General features: G+C 38.0%; 1 protein-coding gene across 2 annotated transcripts; it reads right to left on the bottom strand.

Moving 5' to 3' along the window:
- Positions 1–6,718: 6,718 nt before the first annotated feature.
- Positions 6,719–7,901, bottom strand: LOC131224103 (uncharacterized). 2 transcript variants are annotated; one of them, XM_058219657.1, is made up of 3 exons: positions 7,437–7,901; positions 7,284–7,397; positions 6,719–7,205 (listed from the first exon to the last, which is right to left on the bottom strand). In XM_058219657.1, the coding sequence occupies exons 1-3, from the start codon at positions 7,638–7,640 to the stop codon at positions 7,092–7,094; spliced, it is 432 nt and encodes a 143-aa protein (XP_058075640.1). In that variant the 5' UTR covers positions 7,641–7,901; the 3' UTR covers positions 6,719–7,091. The 2 variants fall into 2 exon arrangements, 1 of the variants encoding a protein (XP_058075640.1); XR_009160833.1 differs by lacking the exon at positions 7,284–7,397.
- Between the last annotated feature and the right edge of the window lie 8,055 nt (positions 7,902–15,956).

The following is a 15,956-nucleotide window of genomic DNA, read 5'->3' as shown; positions in this document are numbered from 1 at the left end:
CAAGTATAAGAGGGAGTCCAAATATACAAAATCAAATATTCGGGAGGTTGCTAGTAAACTTATACAAACCAATGTTTCGAAACTAAAAATTGAACAGACAAATAATAAAAGTAGGCTAGAAACTAGAGCTGCATAGTGTAACACCCCGTACTTTTCAGTACTCGGGTGTTACCATAAAAATCTAGATCAGCTTACATGTATGTGGAATCACACGTAGCTTTCTTTAGGTATCGACATCCAGTGATCCTCAAATCATCCATCTCAACCGACTAGTGCAACGTTCATTCGTATAACAAGCCATCCATCCAATTGATTTTTAAAATAGTCCATCACAACTTCAGATATGTCTATTTTAGGATCTCAATCGCTTCAATAGATCAATTAAACCATTCATCATCGACTGCAAGCCCAAGATCTTAAGATCCACCGTTCATCAAGTTTGTGGCACCTTATTCAACAATCCAACACCAAATCATGTGAAACCAACTATCAAATGGTAATGTTGACTATTAGGGTGCACCTAGACTAGTTTAAGCTTAATATCATTTAAAGAAATCCTCATCCTTAAATCAAGTGGTCTATATGTTAATTTTAAAGATGGATCATATTTTAGAGACGCATCAGTTATCCAAACCGAGGTTGAAACCCCCGTGGCTAAATGCTTTATCCTCAGTTTTAGCAACTGAGGCTAAAATGACATTTATACCCTCGGTTCTTCAAGTGAAGCTAAAAGAATATTTTAACTTCAGTTTTCTCGAAATGAGGCTAAATTAAAATTTTAGCCTCCATTGTTTCCAACTGAGACTAAAACCAAATTTATCCTCAATTGCCTCTAACCGAAGCTAAAACTATTTTAAACCTCGGTTCTTAACAACCGAGGCTACAACCTTTAGCCATGGGAGTTATAGTCTCAGTTTAGGTAACTAAGGCAAAACCGAGACTAAAGATGAATTTAGCCTTTTTTGTCGTCAACTGAGGCTAAATTCAATTTTTAACATCATTTATTAATAACCGAGGTTAAATCTAATTTCTATCAACAAAAGCTAACAATATTATAATCAACCAATGATGGAACCTGTGCATGTTTCCCGCATTTAACATCTATCAAGACAATAATCAACACAATACCAACAAAACAATTAATGGTATATTTCAAGTTTTCAAAACAAACAAACTGCCATTGCTGCTATTGTTGTACATCCACGATTTCTGTCATTGCTGCTGCTAGCTTCATTGAGAGAATTTTTCCTTGGTTGTGTTTTTTTGGGAATTACACCACAGGGCATTGAGATTAGGACTGTTGGAGGTCTCCTTCTTGAGGAAGCAACATAATGTGCTGTTTGGCCATTGATACGAGATATGTACCTATGTTTGCCTGAAAATAGAAACACAAAATTGTAAGAGGATAGACATAAATCAAGAAAGATCATACAAAAGCATGATATACCCCATAGATTGCACAAAAAGAAATTAAACAAACAGTCTGTGGTGAATTTAAAAGAGCAAATAAAAAGGAAAATCAAATGAAAGAATCTAAAGAAAATAGAGCATGAGATTGGATGATCACTGTTTTGGTATCCCTGTTTTGTTGCTGCCTTTGTTTCCTTTTTGTTTCTTAATAAAATCAATTGTCAAAAATAAAAATAAAAAATAAAAAAAATCAAAGTTCGCAGCACAGTTTGTTGGTGTAGGCTCAAATAGATTGAAGATTATCAGTAAAAACCATCAAAGATCATGCAATTCAAACAGGATGAAAGAAGAACGCAAGTATTCCAAGATCAGATAGAAGATGGAAACAAGTATCACTGAAACCCAAAGCTACATCAACCTAATAAAATGTCTCATCCACATTTAAATTGGAATACCATCCATAACTGCTGTCATAGGAGCACTTCATCAAGTTTATTCAATGCACACACCATGGTTCTTCACAAACTTATTGAAGGCATCCAGCAAGGAAATTTAATAAAGTAATAACTAATAAGATAGTAGGACAACTTAAAAATCGGTCAAATTCCTATGCCTTCAAAGTTAGAACTCATTACTCAACCTTATGTATGTCCCTTCACCAATGAATTCCCAATTTTTTTTCTTACTGCTAAAATGTGGCGTTTTCCATCAAAAATTACAGAGAATGGTGAGTATATTTACCAGGGCCATGTAGCTTGTAAACCTTTCGTGGCCAAGATCTCCATACCTGTAGCCATTTAGTTGATCTGGATTTAGTTGACCTTTGTAAACAATCGTCCTGCAAAATCAGAGCTATCTAGTTCTAGTAAACTCAAAAACTATAACAGCTTCAGAAAATGGAAGAAAAAAACATTACTCCTCTTTGTTGATGTAGGTTTTGAGTGAAATAAGAGCTATCTAGTTCTAGTAAACTCAAACCCACAGTGATGGCCACTCACCCAACTTGTTGTTTCCCAAAATCATGAAGTTTTACCAATAATCCATTTACAAAAAGATTGAATGGCTGATTATAGTGTTCATGTCCATAAGTAAACGATACAAGATTTTTTTTTTTTAAAAAGAAAAAACAACAAAAACAAACTTATTGAGGAGTGCATCAGAAAGACACTGATGTAACTAACCTTTGCACAAAAATTATGGACTTGATTCCAATCTACTTGTTGATACGGGGTCATGTAGAGCTCCTTTCTTAATGACAAAATTAATGGTGTGATTGGACCAACAAACCTCTTCCCATATAAGTACGACATGGGCAGATAAACCATTCGGTAGTGACACCACTTCCTTCATGCGCAGTGAGAAATTGAAGGATTTTATAGGATGCTCTTGTAGACTTAGAAAAGAAAGAAAAGGAAAGAAAATTCCAGAAACTAGGCACTAGCATTACCAATGAAGATGACCCACATCGTTAATCATTGTGGGTGTTTGGCACTGCAATGGATCACTGAAATTAAAGATAACTAAATCAAACTAATCAGGTCTAGCTATGAAAATGACCCATTTTGTCATTTGTTGTGGGTGTTTTATGCTTATAAAGCCAGGGAGGCTGACCTGCATGACCACATCAATAATCAGCTGTGGGCGGCTGCGTCGCTTGAGGAGGTTCCTGAATGGGTGCTTTACTTCCTTAGCCACACGGCTTGCCTCCACAAGCTCCAGGAACTCAGGCTCAACGTTGTTGGTTCCACGGATCTTCTTGAGCACTGTCTTCCCTTTTTCAAGGTGGCCATGCTCTATGAGGCTGTTAGGAGTGTCGACAACCAGAATGGAGCCGACGGTTAGGAGGAGGGCTAAGACAGTAGGACAACTTAAAAATCGGTCCACACCACCACCCGTAATTCGATATGGGGAATTGGTGGTGGGCCAGATTCGTTGATTAAACAGAAATGAATTAAAATAAAATAAAGAATAAATCGGAAGTGGAACTAGAAAAAGACCTGATTAGCGAAGCCAACTCCACACCCCAGGAAGATCCTTCCTATAATGAGCATGGCAAGGTCCTGGGCAGCTGCATTTAGCACCTCGCCAATGATGAAGAAAATCCCTTTTTTGATTTTCAGCCTCGGCTGTTTCTGATTTAAGCTGAAGCATGGATACCACAGTTTCTTTTACAGATTTCAATGATTTAGGAACAGTTCCTCCTGCATTGAAGGCCTGTTTAAGGCCTAGTGAATGGACCATATGACAAAATTCTCACTAATCAACCAATCCTAACCATCCATTTAACGGTTAAAAGTCAAATAGTGATTGGCTCAAATTCCAAAGGGCCAAATTGAAATATAAGTTGGGCCAGCAATTAGGATGGCCCAGATATGTCGTTACCTGTGTAACTTTATGCTCCGAACACAATTGGGCAAGCAATTGGACAGCCTGGATTGTCATATAACCATGACATGAGTATGTTGGAAGAGTTACCACCATTTTTCTTAAAATTGTAGTTAACTATCAAAGGACTCATCATACATGTCAGAGCTCACAAACATCTTGAAAATGGTAGTTTAGTGAGTCATCTTCCTCAAATGTGACACTCATGCATGGCTATTTATCATTTCAAAATTCACATTAATAAATCAAAGATAATCATCATTTGATTGATGGTTATCAAATGGATGGTTAACAGTGAATGGTTTAAATTCCAAGGCAAAATCAATTGATTAATTTCATGTGGCTGGTGAAATTCTGTTTTATGCTCAAAGCACAATCGGTTAAGTTATTTGTACAATCTAGATTATCATATAACTTTTCCATATTCTTTTGGAAGAGTTGTTACCATTCTGAACTTGGCAGTTACTCCTCACATGGCACACAAGTTTAAACAGGCTCAAACAAAGAAAAACCTTAAATGTATCTCAGAATTATTCCAAACAACAGTTTAGCTTCTTGGTGGTGATGCTCCAAATTCAAAAATCAGCAGTGTGCTTATTTCATTACCACAATAATTTGTGAAAATGATTAGTATTTTCAGCAAAAACAATGACTAGATGTTTATTATCATTTATTCGTGGGCTCCATGTACCCCACTGGGCATGGATTTAAGTAGCGTTTCAGAACGTGACTCGTCTGGGGACCGAAACCAGTATGACTTGCCCCTTCTTCGTCATACCCATAGACATATGAATATGCAAATAAAAACTCTACCGAATTATATGATTTTCAGCTCGGTTCTTGAAAAATTACCTACATGCATGCTCTCTTTTACCTACTACTATTCTGCTTTCTTAAAAATACTAGTTTCGCCTACTTTCTTAGAAATAAACTAGGAAAATGGACATAATCCTAAAACCATACAGATTAACTTGAAAATAAATAATTTGGTTTTTTACTATCATCATCCCAAGTATGCTCATCATTAAGGAATAAATATTAGAAGAAAGAAATTGTATTAGACACATACCTGCAAGTTTTTGTAGATATACCAAAACGGTCATAATAGAAGCAAGAACGGAATCTGCACATATCAATTAAATGTCTGAACAACATACTTTATCTAGGTAGTATTAAGAAATATGATCATACAGAACTAAAACAGTCCAATCAGATATTTGGATTGTTACAACAAAAAGCCTTATAGTTTTACCTGTGCATATGACAAAACTATTGCAATGCCGACAAGGCTAAAGAAATTTGCTAAGAGAATGTTGAGAATAAATGGGAGAGAATCATCCATAGTATACAGATCTGAAGATAACCTGTAAAATAAAGACTAATATATAAACAAATATACCATATAGGAGTTCTGCTAAGCCCACACGCACCTTTCCACATGTATCTCTATATGTGGTCACGCATGGCAACTTCATGATGTGGAAGTCCAGGCCATGCATCAGGTGGACGTGTGTGTAGATACATGGCTAAGAAGGGCAGATTAACTCATAAGGTGGCCACACATTTACAAACATAATGGATGGGTTTAAAAAATTGTCAATGGATAAGATTCACCCATAGATGTGTTACCTGATGAGCTGACAAGGCCGATTTTTGGGCTAGTTCATCTACACAGTGAGCCCCAATGTTTGCATGATTCGGATGTCTGCTACATGTGCCAGGTTGGCATGTAAGCTGCATGTAGAGAGGTTCATGAGGGCTCACCAAAACCATACAAAAGAGAATGAAGCTTTGAGATGCTATATCCTATTCTGACCTGTTAAGTATCCTTCCACTTGGATTTTGATCAAAAGATATTACAGGTGCATTGATAAGCTTGTTCAGAAGCTTAGTATGCACCTGAACTGCAGCACGTAAACCACCAAACGCAAATGAGAATGCCCTTGCTAAGGTTAAAAGGGAATTTGCAACAGAAAAGATGCAGAGTATAACCTACATCAACAATCACTAATTAGAATGGAAGTATATCTTTAACTGACAAGTCTTGTTATTTCTTGAATTATCAAACATACTGCTTGTTTTTGTTAGCAAGTGAAAACATGCAGAATCTGTGAAGCATGATCTGCCCTGTTCAAATTCTTCTAAACAATGAGGATTTATCGGGTCTGGATGTGCCCGTTCATACAAGTCTCAAACATTGTTTGGTGATCCATGGAACATTTTTGGGTGAACCATACCATTGACCTAATGGGCCCACTGTGGATTAGGAAAATGTTCCAAATTTGAAGTTGAAAAAGTGTTTCTCCAGAAATCACACAATTCGGGTGATCCTATCCATTGTTCGGAGAACTTTTGAGGATGCAAATGGATGGCTAGGAAAACTCCAACCAATGGTCAACATTCAATTGACAGAAGCCTTCCAATTGGTGGCAAAGTTGTTCCAATCAGTAGGGCATGACAAATTAATGGTTGAGACCTTGTATTTCGGTGCATAGATATGTAGATGGAGTGCTTCATAACTTGGATACTTGTCTGGATACATGTATTCTAAGGGAAAAGAAAAGAAAGGTAATGATTTTTTCGATGTTGAGGCATGGATTCCATTATTAGGGGTCATGTTTAGGATAGCAAGTGGAAAACTCATATTTGTTTGACAACGATCACCTAGTTTCTTGCACTAGTAATCTCACAGTTTGCCTACAACATAATTAAGAACAGGAGTTTCAGTTTCAATCAATCTCCATATAATTACAATCATTTAATTCTCTGAGGTTTTCATAAGGTATAAGAGAAAATAGATACTTGCCTGAACAAGTAAGTTCATCCACTAGATCCGTCCAATTTCAGTACCTTGAATTTCGAGCTTTAAAAAAAAGGAGAGGTAATGTGTATCAATTGTCTGCTTTTTTATTTTTTATTTTTACCGCTGAGTCATCTCATTTCGGCATCTGTCTAACATCCAACGCACGTGCCGTCCCTAGAAACCGTCATGTAGGAGGCGGCATGCTAGGAAATCCCGTCCCAGTTTGGGCATCTCGATCCATGACAACTGACACTGAAACGATCCACATGAAAACACAGAGTAATCCAATCCATACCTTCACTTGGAGAAGCCCGTAAAACCTGTCCTGCTCTTCTGGCAGCTGATCCAACGGCTCGATTGCGCTCTTGATCAGGCAATCCAGAGGCTTCTTTGATCGGAGATCAACATTGGGAGAATTCAGGACCTGAAAACGAGCAGCGAGCAGTAAATCGATATCCACCTGAATGTCCACATTCTCCGTCTTGAAAACCTCTTATCTGCCAGATCCTTGATTATCGTCAGTAATCGACGATGTAGGGAAGGATTCTAACGCATCGGTGAGGTCAAACGCGTCCGACGGAGATGAAAATGAGGGTTTTGGACCGCTCTGCAGACGGGACATACAAACATGAGAGATTGCATGGATTTCAACATAGATTTCGGAGAATCGGGATTTGAAACATACTTTAGAGAGATCGGTTTCTTGATTTCCTTCTGTGATTGCTGAGATGAACGAAGTATCGATCGAATCGGCTTCAGATGCAGCTAAGAAAGCTGGATTTAGGGATTTTGTGATGATCTGCGAAAGGGAAATGAGAGAGAGAGATTTCAAACGCACCTTGTGGGATTTCTCCTTCGATCGCCGGATCGCAGCTTTCTGAGGTGTTTGGACACTAGAAGACTTCATCTTTTGGGCGCGAAAGTTTGAGAGAGTGAGAAAATGAATAGAGGAATTTATACAGGGGAGTTTTATTTTATGCTCCGGTTGCATACGACGCTTGATACGCATGCACTCAGCACTCAGAAACTGTACACTGAGCATGCATTAACTCAAATCAAACTATCTACATCATAGAAATCAGTAACACTAGGTCACAGTCGAGTTTGAACAATCCTGGCGACAGATTCTTGGACACTTATTTGTTGAAACAGGGCCCTTGGATATTTTTAATTCTTAACCGTCCAATAAATGTCCACCAATATAATAGTTGGATGATAGAATAAGCTTAATTTTTGGTTAATGATACACCTGAAATTTCATAAATAGTTTGGACCGTTTAATTTTAATTACTTGTATTCCATATATTATAAGTGTTTGCGTATCATTTATGACCCTTTGGATGCAGATCATGTCCTACCCAGCCCGTCTCCAACTGGGAACGGGCAACAACTTTGAGTGACCACCGTGGCACATGGCCTATAAAAGGGTGGACTTTTGGCCTCAATTTCTCACCAACCAAGGCAAAAGGGTAGACTTTTGGCCTCAGTTTCTCACAAACCGAGGCAAAAGGGTAAACTTTTGGCCTCAGTTGCTCACCAACCGAGGCAAAAGGGCAGACTTTTAGCCTCAGTTGCTCACTAACCGAGGCAAAAGGGCAGACTTTTAGCCTCAGTTTCTCACTAACCGAGGCAAAAAGGGCAGACTTTTGGCCTCTATTTCTCACAAACCAAGGCAAAATAGCAAACTTTCAGCCTCAATTTCTCACCAACTGAGGCAAAAGGGAAGACTTTAGCCTCGATTCTTATGAACTGAGGTAAAAGAGTAGACCTTTGGCCTCAGAGTTTTCACTAACCGAGGCAAAAGGTCAGACTTTTACCTTGATTGCTCACCAACCGAGGCAAAGGGCAGACTTTTGGCCAACAACGAGGCAAAAGGACAGACTTTTGGCCTTAGTTGCTCACCAACGAGGCAAAAGGGCAGACTTTTCGCCTCAGTTTCTCCCAACCGAGCAAAAGGGCAGACTTTTGGCTTCAGTTTTCAATAACTGAGGCAAAAGGGCAAAGGGCAAACTTTTAGCTTCAGTTTCTCACCAAGGCAAAAGGGTAGACTTTTGGCCTCAGTTTTCAATAACTGAGGTAAAAGGGCAAAGGGCAAACTTTTAGCCTCAGTTTTTCACCAACCGAGGCAAAAGGGCAGACTTTGACTTCAGGTTTCAATAACCGAGGTAAAATGGTAGAATTTTGGTCTCAGTTGCTCACCAACTGAAGCAAAAGGGTAGACTTTTGGCCTCAATTTCTCACCAACCGAGACAAAAGGGTAAACTTTTAACCTCAGTTTTCAACAACCGAGGCAAAAGGGCAGACTTTTGGCCTCAGTTTCTCATCAACTGAGGCAAAAGGGCAAACTTTTGGCCTCATTTTTCAACAACCGAGGTAAAAGGGAAGACTTTTAGCCTCAGTTGCTCACTAACCGAAGCAAAAGGGCAGCCTTTTGGCCTCGGTTTCTCACCAACCGAGGCAAAATGACAGACTTTTAGCCTCGGTTTCTCATCAACCGAGGCAAAAAGTGAATTTTTAACCTTAGTTCCTTTACAACCGAGGCTAAAAATCATATTTAGCCTCCTTTTTTGGAACCGAGGCTAAAAAATTGAGGCTAAACATTCTTTAGGCTCCCTGGGGTTATCAACAACCAAATTCGAGCCAATCTAACTGTCAGAGAGTTGGAACGGCCAAGAACTGTCGTTTAGTAACTAGAGATTCATGAGGTATGGCCGACTCTAATGCAGGGAAACCCTAACAATAGTATATATAGCTAAATGGCGCATGATGGGTAGTTCCACATCTTACATATAGGTATAATAAAAAGGTAGCAAATAATGATGATAATGATAATAATAATAATAATAGTTAAATAATTAATAATATAAAATCATGAGATGGATAGTCCTAATAACCTACAGAGCGCGGGACCCACAACGTGATTAAAAATACATGCATACCTGAAAATAATGATAATAATAGAGTGAAATAAACAATGATATAAATAAATGGTAATAGTAATAAATTTAATATTAATATTAGCATGGGGTTAGTAATATATTATGAGAGTCATACAAATAATTCCGCAGGACCTTCTGACCGTTGATAAACGGATTGGAATCAATCCGATCGTGGATTTGATGCAATCGGCACTAAGGGACCATAATTCCATTAGTTTGGCCTCCCTAAACTTTAGATATGCTTAATCTTTGACTGGAGGAACCATCTGGACCCTTCAAATCAAGTGGAGGGAGTGGATTTGTCAAAAAATGTATATGGCCCCACACTTGCAGAGTGTGCACACCAGGGCGTTGTGCACCCTCACCGCACCGAATCTGGAGGTCGGTCAAGTCGGGTTTGACCCGACCGTGCCGTAAGAGGAAGGAAACTCTCTCCCTCCTTTCTGGTTTTCTTCTCGCCAGTGGATGGACAGATGTCCGTAGTTTCGATCAGGACCCACAGATAAGGGCCCATTTAATTGATCAGGACCGTTCATCATGGCCATATGGTGATCCTAAACAAAATATAGGTGGTCTCACCTGCTGGAGTGCACCTTCATGCACACGAGAACCGACGCAAACAGAGCCTACAAGCACAGTGTTTCCAAAAACGGAAACTGTCTCCGTGCGACAGGTTGGCGTTCCGCGTGAGGGGTGTCTGGCGTGATCTGAATCGTCCAAAAAGACCCATCTCAACCGTCCGATGCATGCGGTATAGGGCTCCCTTGTGGTGAAGAGAAAACCACGTCTGGTTTCGGTTTTACCAGCCGTATTTGAAGGTGGTTTCAAGCAGGTTAAATCCCCACCGTTCAGGTTTCATCCAACGGATCTGGGAGCTAGGGAAAGCAATAAAAAGGTAGAGGATCTAGCAGAAACAGCAGGATCCTCTTCCATTCTAGCGGCTGCTTGAAAAACGGCCGTTTTCTTCTCCATTCGAACCCATCGGCCCAACCTCCTTTAAGCTTCAAAACCTCCGTTGCACAAGCTCCCTAGCAAGCATAGGTACCTTCCCCAGCCGTTGGATTAGAGAAAGAGGCAATGCATGGCGATCCACCATTATCATCGAAGTCTTCTTCTCACCGCTGGTGTGACCATGTCGCATCATTGAAACGGATCCATCCCCGTTTCGGGGTGAGTCTGGGTGAGTCTAGACTCCACCAGTCATGTCATATGGGTCAAGGGAAAGAACGTAAGAGAAGAGAGTGGGAAGGAGTGCAGTTTCATGCCGCACCAAGTCACCGTCGAGTCGGGACTCGCTGGCTCGACTCGACCTAGTTTAAGCCGGCTAGGTTGACTTGGTGGGTTTGGTCCTACTGTTGCTGAAATTCCAGCAAGGGAGTGAGAGGAAGAAAGAAAAAGAAAGCAGCAAGAGAGCGAGAGGGTGAGTCGAGACCGAGTTAAGCTGGGTCACTAGATCTGAGTTTTCTTACTACAATATGAGGCAGAGTGATGTCAATTGGAACTTTGTTATAATGAATCAAAATCCAAGAGTAAGCCTAAACCACTATAAATAAAAAGTTCTACAGTGAAAAATCTATCAATATGCATTTGATCACAATGACAACTATTGAAACGGTTAAAACTACACTTAGGGGTCGTTTGACACCGCGGATTTGGAGGGATTTGACGGTATTCTAAATCCATCAGTCATTTGGCAGGATAGATTTGAGGATATTCTGAATCCAATGGATTTCAAATCCTCACTTTTGGTGAGTTCTGTAATCCCTCCCTTTTGCTTGGATTACCATTCCTCTCCTGTCTTTTAACTCATTTTTAAAGGAAGCAAAGTTGCATGTGTAACATATATATCATTAGGCTACTAATCAATTGTACAAGAGGCCCATTAATGATATCCTAAAAAAAATCAAATTATCAACTGTGTCACTAAAATTACAACAATATAATGATTTGTTCAGTCCAAACATTAGCCATGTAAATCAACAGTTTAAAAAAATGTTTCTTAGTCGCTCTATTGTGATCCTGTGCTTGTAGTGTATCCGATACTTGGAATTTCATCATTTTTTACCAAGGTATATATTTCAATGGGCTTATTAGAATCATTATATCAAACATCAGATATTTGCACTAGTTAGGGATATTAAAGTTGATTTAGTAATTATATTGACACTTATGTAAATATACTACATAATTTAAGTGCGTAGCTATTTTTGGATTACAGAGGATTATGAATCTAGGTGCCAAACACAATAGGAGAATTCCAAATCCATGGGATTTCCAATTTGGGTATTCCTAATCAATGGTGCCAAACAATTCCTTAAGGCACGATTCATTGTGCTTGTAAAAGAAAGCATAAGAAATGAAATGATACCTTTATCATAATTATTTACCTATGGATACCAAAAAGGAATGGTATGTTTCTTAAGCAAGTAAAGTCTTCAATTTATTAGACAACAGTTATCTCATACCTTATACCTTATACCAGAGAATTGTCTCAAGATGCATAGAGTTGTACATTGAGCCGAGTCGAGCTGAGTTGTGTCAAGCTCAGCTCAACTTGGCCCTACTCTAACCCCAGTTCGAGCTCAACTCGACTTGACCTTCGACCTCAACACACTAGCTTTCCTCAGCCCAATGGTTTGAGCCGAATCAAGCTTGGATCGAGTCGAGGTGAGCGAGCTAGTTGAGTCAAGCCGAGCTATCTTTAGTAACAATTAAAAACCTAAAAACAAGATACGAACGATACATGTAATTTAAAGACCACTATATCCAAAAGTATAATCCATTCAACCCCTTCAATAATTTAGAAACATATATTTAATAAAATATAAAGAGAGAGAGTGAGAGGGAGGCAAGCTCTACTCACATCTCGAGCAGGAGAGGGGAGTGATCTGAGTAGTCCTTAATCCTTTCAATCTAATGGTTCTTGGAAAATGAGAGCAAATGGCGAACAAGACATGCGCGAAGGAAAATTTCACTATTATATATATATATATATATATATATATATATATATATATATATATATATATATATATATATATATATATATATATATAGTGAGCGGAATTGAGGTCTGAGTCGAGCTTCAAGCTAAACCGAGCCAAGCAACCTGCTGCTCAACCTCGATTTTTATTATTATTATTATTATTATTTTAACGAGTTGAGTTAAACAAGCCTCAACCTGTCTCGAATCCTCCTTTTGGGCCAAGGCAATCCAAGCTAAACTAAGTCAAGCGGAGCGAGCTTTTCGAGCTAGCTCGGCTCGTGTGCAACTTTAAAATACTAAGTCTAATGATTATGACATAAAATATATGGTTTTCCTTATATATTGAAACATCCCATCAAGAACTTTCATTTTTATTTTTTTTTCTGTAGATTCTTTGTCATAAAACAAGCCCTTATGGATTTGTTGTTAAAGCTTTATAATAGTCATCAACAATAGTAACCCAACTTAAGAGATCTCATGATTTAAGTTCATCAAAAAGAGTAAGATTTGCGATGATAATGGTGAATAAGCACTTATAAGAAAATGAAAAGGAGAAAACATGTTTGAGAAAAGGCTCATTTATGAGATGGTTAAGATACTTTAATCAAAGAAAATTTTAGTTGACAAAACATGACTAGTCAGCGGTACACAACATGGAGGCACCAAAATGTTGTGCCTCCACAAGCACATAGTTCATGTACTTATAAAGGTTTATTTCATGTTAGATAGGAATGTTGACCTATAATGGTTTATTTCTTTTTACATAAACTAGTAGGGGGTAGGTTTATTTATTATTATATAAAGTATTAGGGATTAGAGGTGTACACAAGTCGAGTCGAGCTGAGCTTTACCCAGCTAGGCTCGACTCGGCCAGCTAGAGTCCTCTGTTGGAGCTCGACTCGGCTCAACCTTCGAGCTTGGATCAGCAGCTTGGCTTAACTCAGACATCAGCTCGGTCCAGTTCGAGCCAAGTTCAAGTTAAAGTCTTTAAGCCGAGTTTCGAGTTCGAGTTTTCGAGCTGAGTTTCGAGTTCGCGCTTCGAGTCGAGTTCGAGTTCGAGTTATATATTGAGTTTGATTTGAATTTGAATTCAATTATTAAATCAGAGTTTGAAGTTGAATATAATAATAAAATATATAAAATGCATAATTTACGATTAAAAAGATTCGATAACTACATTGTTCACAAATTACAACTAATAACCTCCATAGGAGTGCCTTCCTAGGACATAATTATAACTTCTTGCATCTTCATCTAATCCATCCGAACTATTATCTAATTTTTTATATACATATTAGTTCACCTAATCTGAGTCAAAAGGTAAAGAGATGTTTCCTTCGTGATCTTTTATACTTTGAACTAGATTTTTTAAACTTTCTTTATGTGAATATTTGTACGTAGTACCCAATGCCTTATAAAATTCACAAAGATGGGTGAGGAACTTGAATTTGTTACTCTTTTTGTTTTTCTTGCTTGTCGTACTTGATCCTGCTTCAACATCATATTGTCTTTGAGGATATCGATAAAGTCTAGAAACCTCTTCCATACTACGTTTTAAGGCGAGTTGGAATTGTTCTTCCTCCAAAGTTTTTAATCTAGCTTCCTCCTCTGCATCTTCCGTGAAAGTTATTTGTGTACTAGATCCAGAAAGTTTGGATGGAGTGAAAGATTTTCTATTCGAATCTAAAAGGGCATGAAAAAGAATTTGGACATCCTCAGGGGCATCGAGGCATGGTTTTGCATCACCACCTCAACATGACAAGTGTAACCGAAATTAAGTAGTCTTGTTCACAAACTTTGCACTACACAAACTACAAACAATCGTTGTTCTTCCAGGCCTTAGTGGCGATTCGACTAGAGAAGCATAGTCCCAAATGTTGGTCGATGGATCAAATGAGGACATATCTACACTCAATTTTTAATAAAAATTAGAATGTTGATAAATAATTTGAACTTGATATAAGAACAAAATAATAGCAATATGAGAATATATAAAAATAAAAGTAAATGAACAAAGTGAGTAAATAAATATCAAAGTCTTATAGACTCACATTCCACCACTTTTAAGTTTCAAGTTAAACAATATTACATAGTATTCAAGTTTCAACAAAAAAAGAAAATAATTGATAAATGCCTTCATGTATTTATTGTTGCAGGTAGAGACTCATCATGAATCTCAATCTTTTCATCTTCCTAATCATTAATATCATCTCCTCCCCATATCGGACGCAACCAACTTCTGTACAAATTAATGCTTCAACTACGTTTGATGAAAGTGAGCTTTGATACTTGCTCACGACCCTGTTCTCCATGCTAAATGCGAATTTTGATGCCACTGTTGAAATTTTTTATTGATAATATGTCCCGTGCCATTACAGTTAATGTAGGGTATTTTGATTTACTGACCCTCATATCTTCCATCATTTCAAAACATCAAAGTCAGATCGCATTATGATTGGCTCATTGAGGTATAATTCTAGCTCTGATTCCTTAGTCTGAACTCCTATTCATTCTTGTGCCAAGTAAGACATGTATTCATTTAGCACATCCTCATTATCAGGTATAGAAACATTCGTATCTCTACTTTCTTGAACACATATTGTAGGTAATGCAGTAGCATACAAACTATACAAATCTTGGAGTGCTTGACGAACCTTGAACGTCTTCGTTGCTGCTCTTTTAGAAGAATAAATCTTTATGAAAATAAACTTGACTAAGCCCATATTACAATGAGTATCAAGAGAAATTGCTAAGGACATCAACAAATAACATTCGTCCTAGTATTTTTCAAACTTCATCTGCATATTGACTATCATTTCTCGTATAAAATATGGACCCGCACTAGCATTTTTTTGTAAAGCATCCTTAATCTTCTAAAGAGACGGAAGAAACAAATTCGCAGTTGGATACTTATTCTCAGAAAAAATCTTCATGCAGTCGTAAAATTTTTTGAGAAAGTTGTGAACTTATTTTGCTTTGGTCCAATCACTTGTGCTTGGTAACCAAGAATACGTTCTATCACGTGCCGCATATTTAGAAAATACAAGTTGTAATTCTATTATCGTATCTAACATTTCATAAGTCGAGTTCCAACGTGTACACACATCTAACTTCAACATTTTTTTAGATGGCACATTCAAACGTTAGATGATGTCATTCCATACATTCAGTCTCAACGGCGACCCCCTTATATATTTCACACTTTCTCTTATGTTCTCTACAGTGTGGTTAGTTGCTTTCAGTCCTTCTTGTATAATCAAATTTAGAATATGGGCACAATATCTGACCTGAAATATTTTTTCATCAAAAAATAAATTTTTCGTTGCCCTTAACTGGTTACATAAACATGAAATGACAGTGTCATTTGCTGAAACATTGCTTAAAGTTATTGCTAAAATTTTCTTCTCAATGCCCCAGTCTTGTAGAGTTTTGC

This window comes from Magnolia sinica, chromosome 13, assembly GCF_029962835.1.
Source record: "Magnolia sinica isolate HGM2019 chromosome 13, MsV1, whole genome shotgun sequence".
Taxonomy (NCBI): domain Eukaryota; kingdom Viridiplantae; phylum Streptophyta; class Magnoliopsida; order Magnoliales; family Magnoliaceae; genus Magnolia; species Magnolia sinica.
The sequence above is the reverse complement of the archived record's forward strand: the minus strand, read 5'-3'. Positions and strand labels throughout refer to the sequence as shown.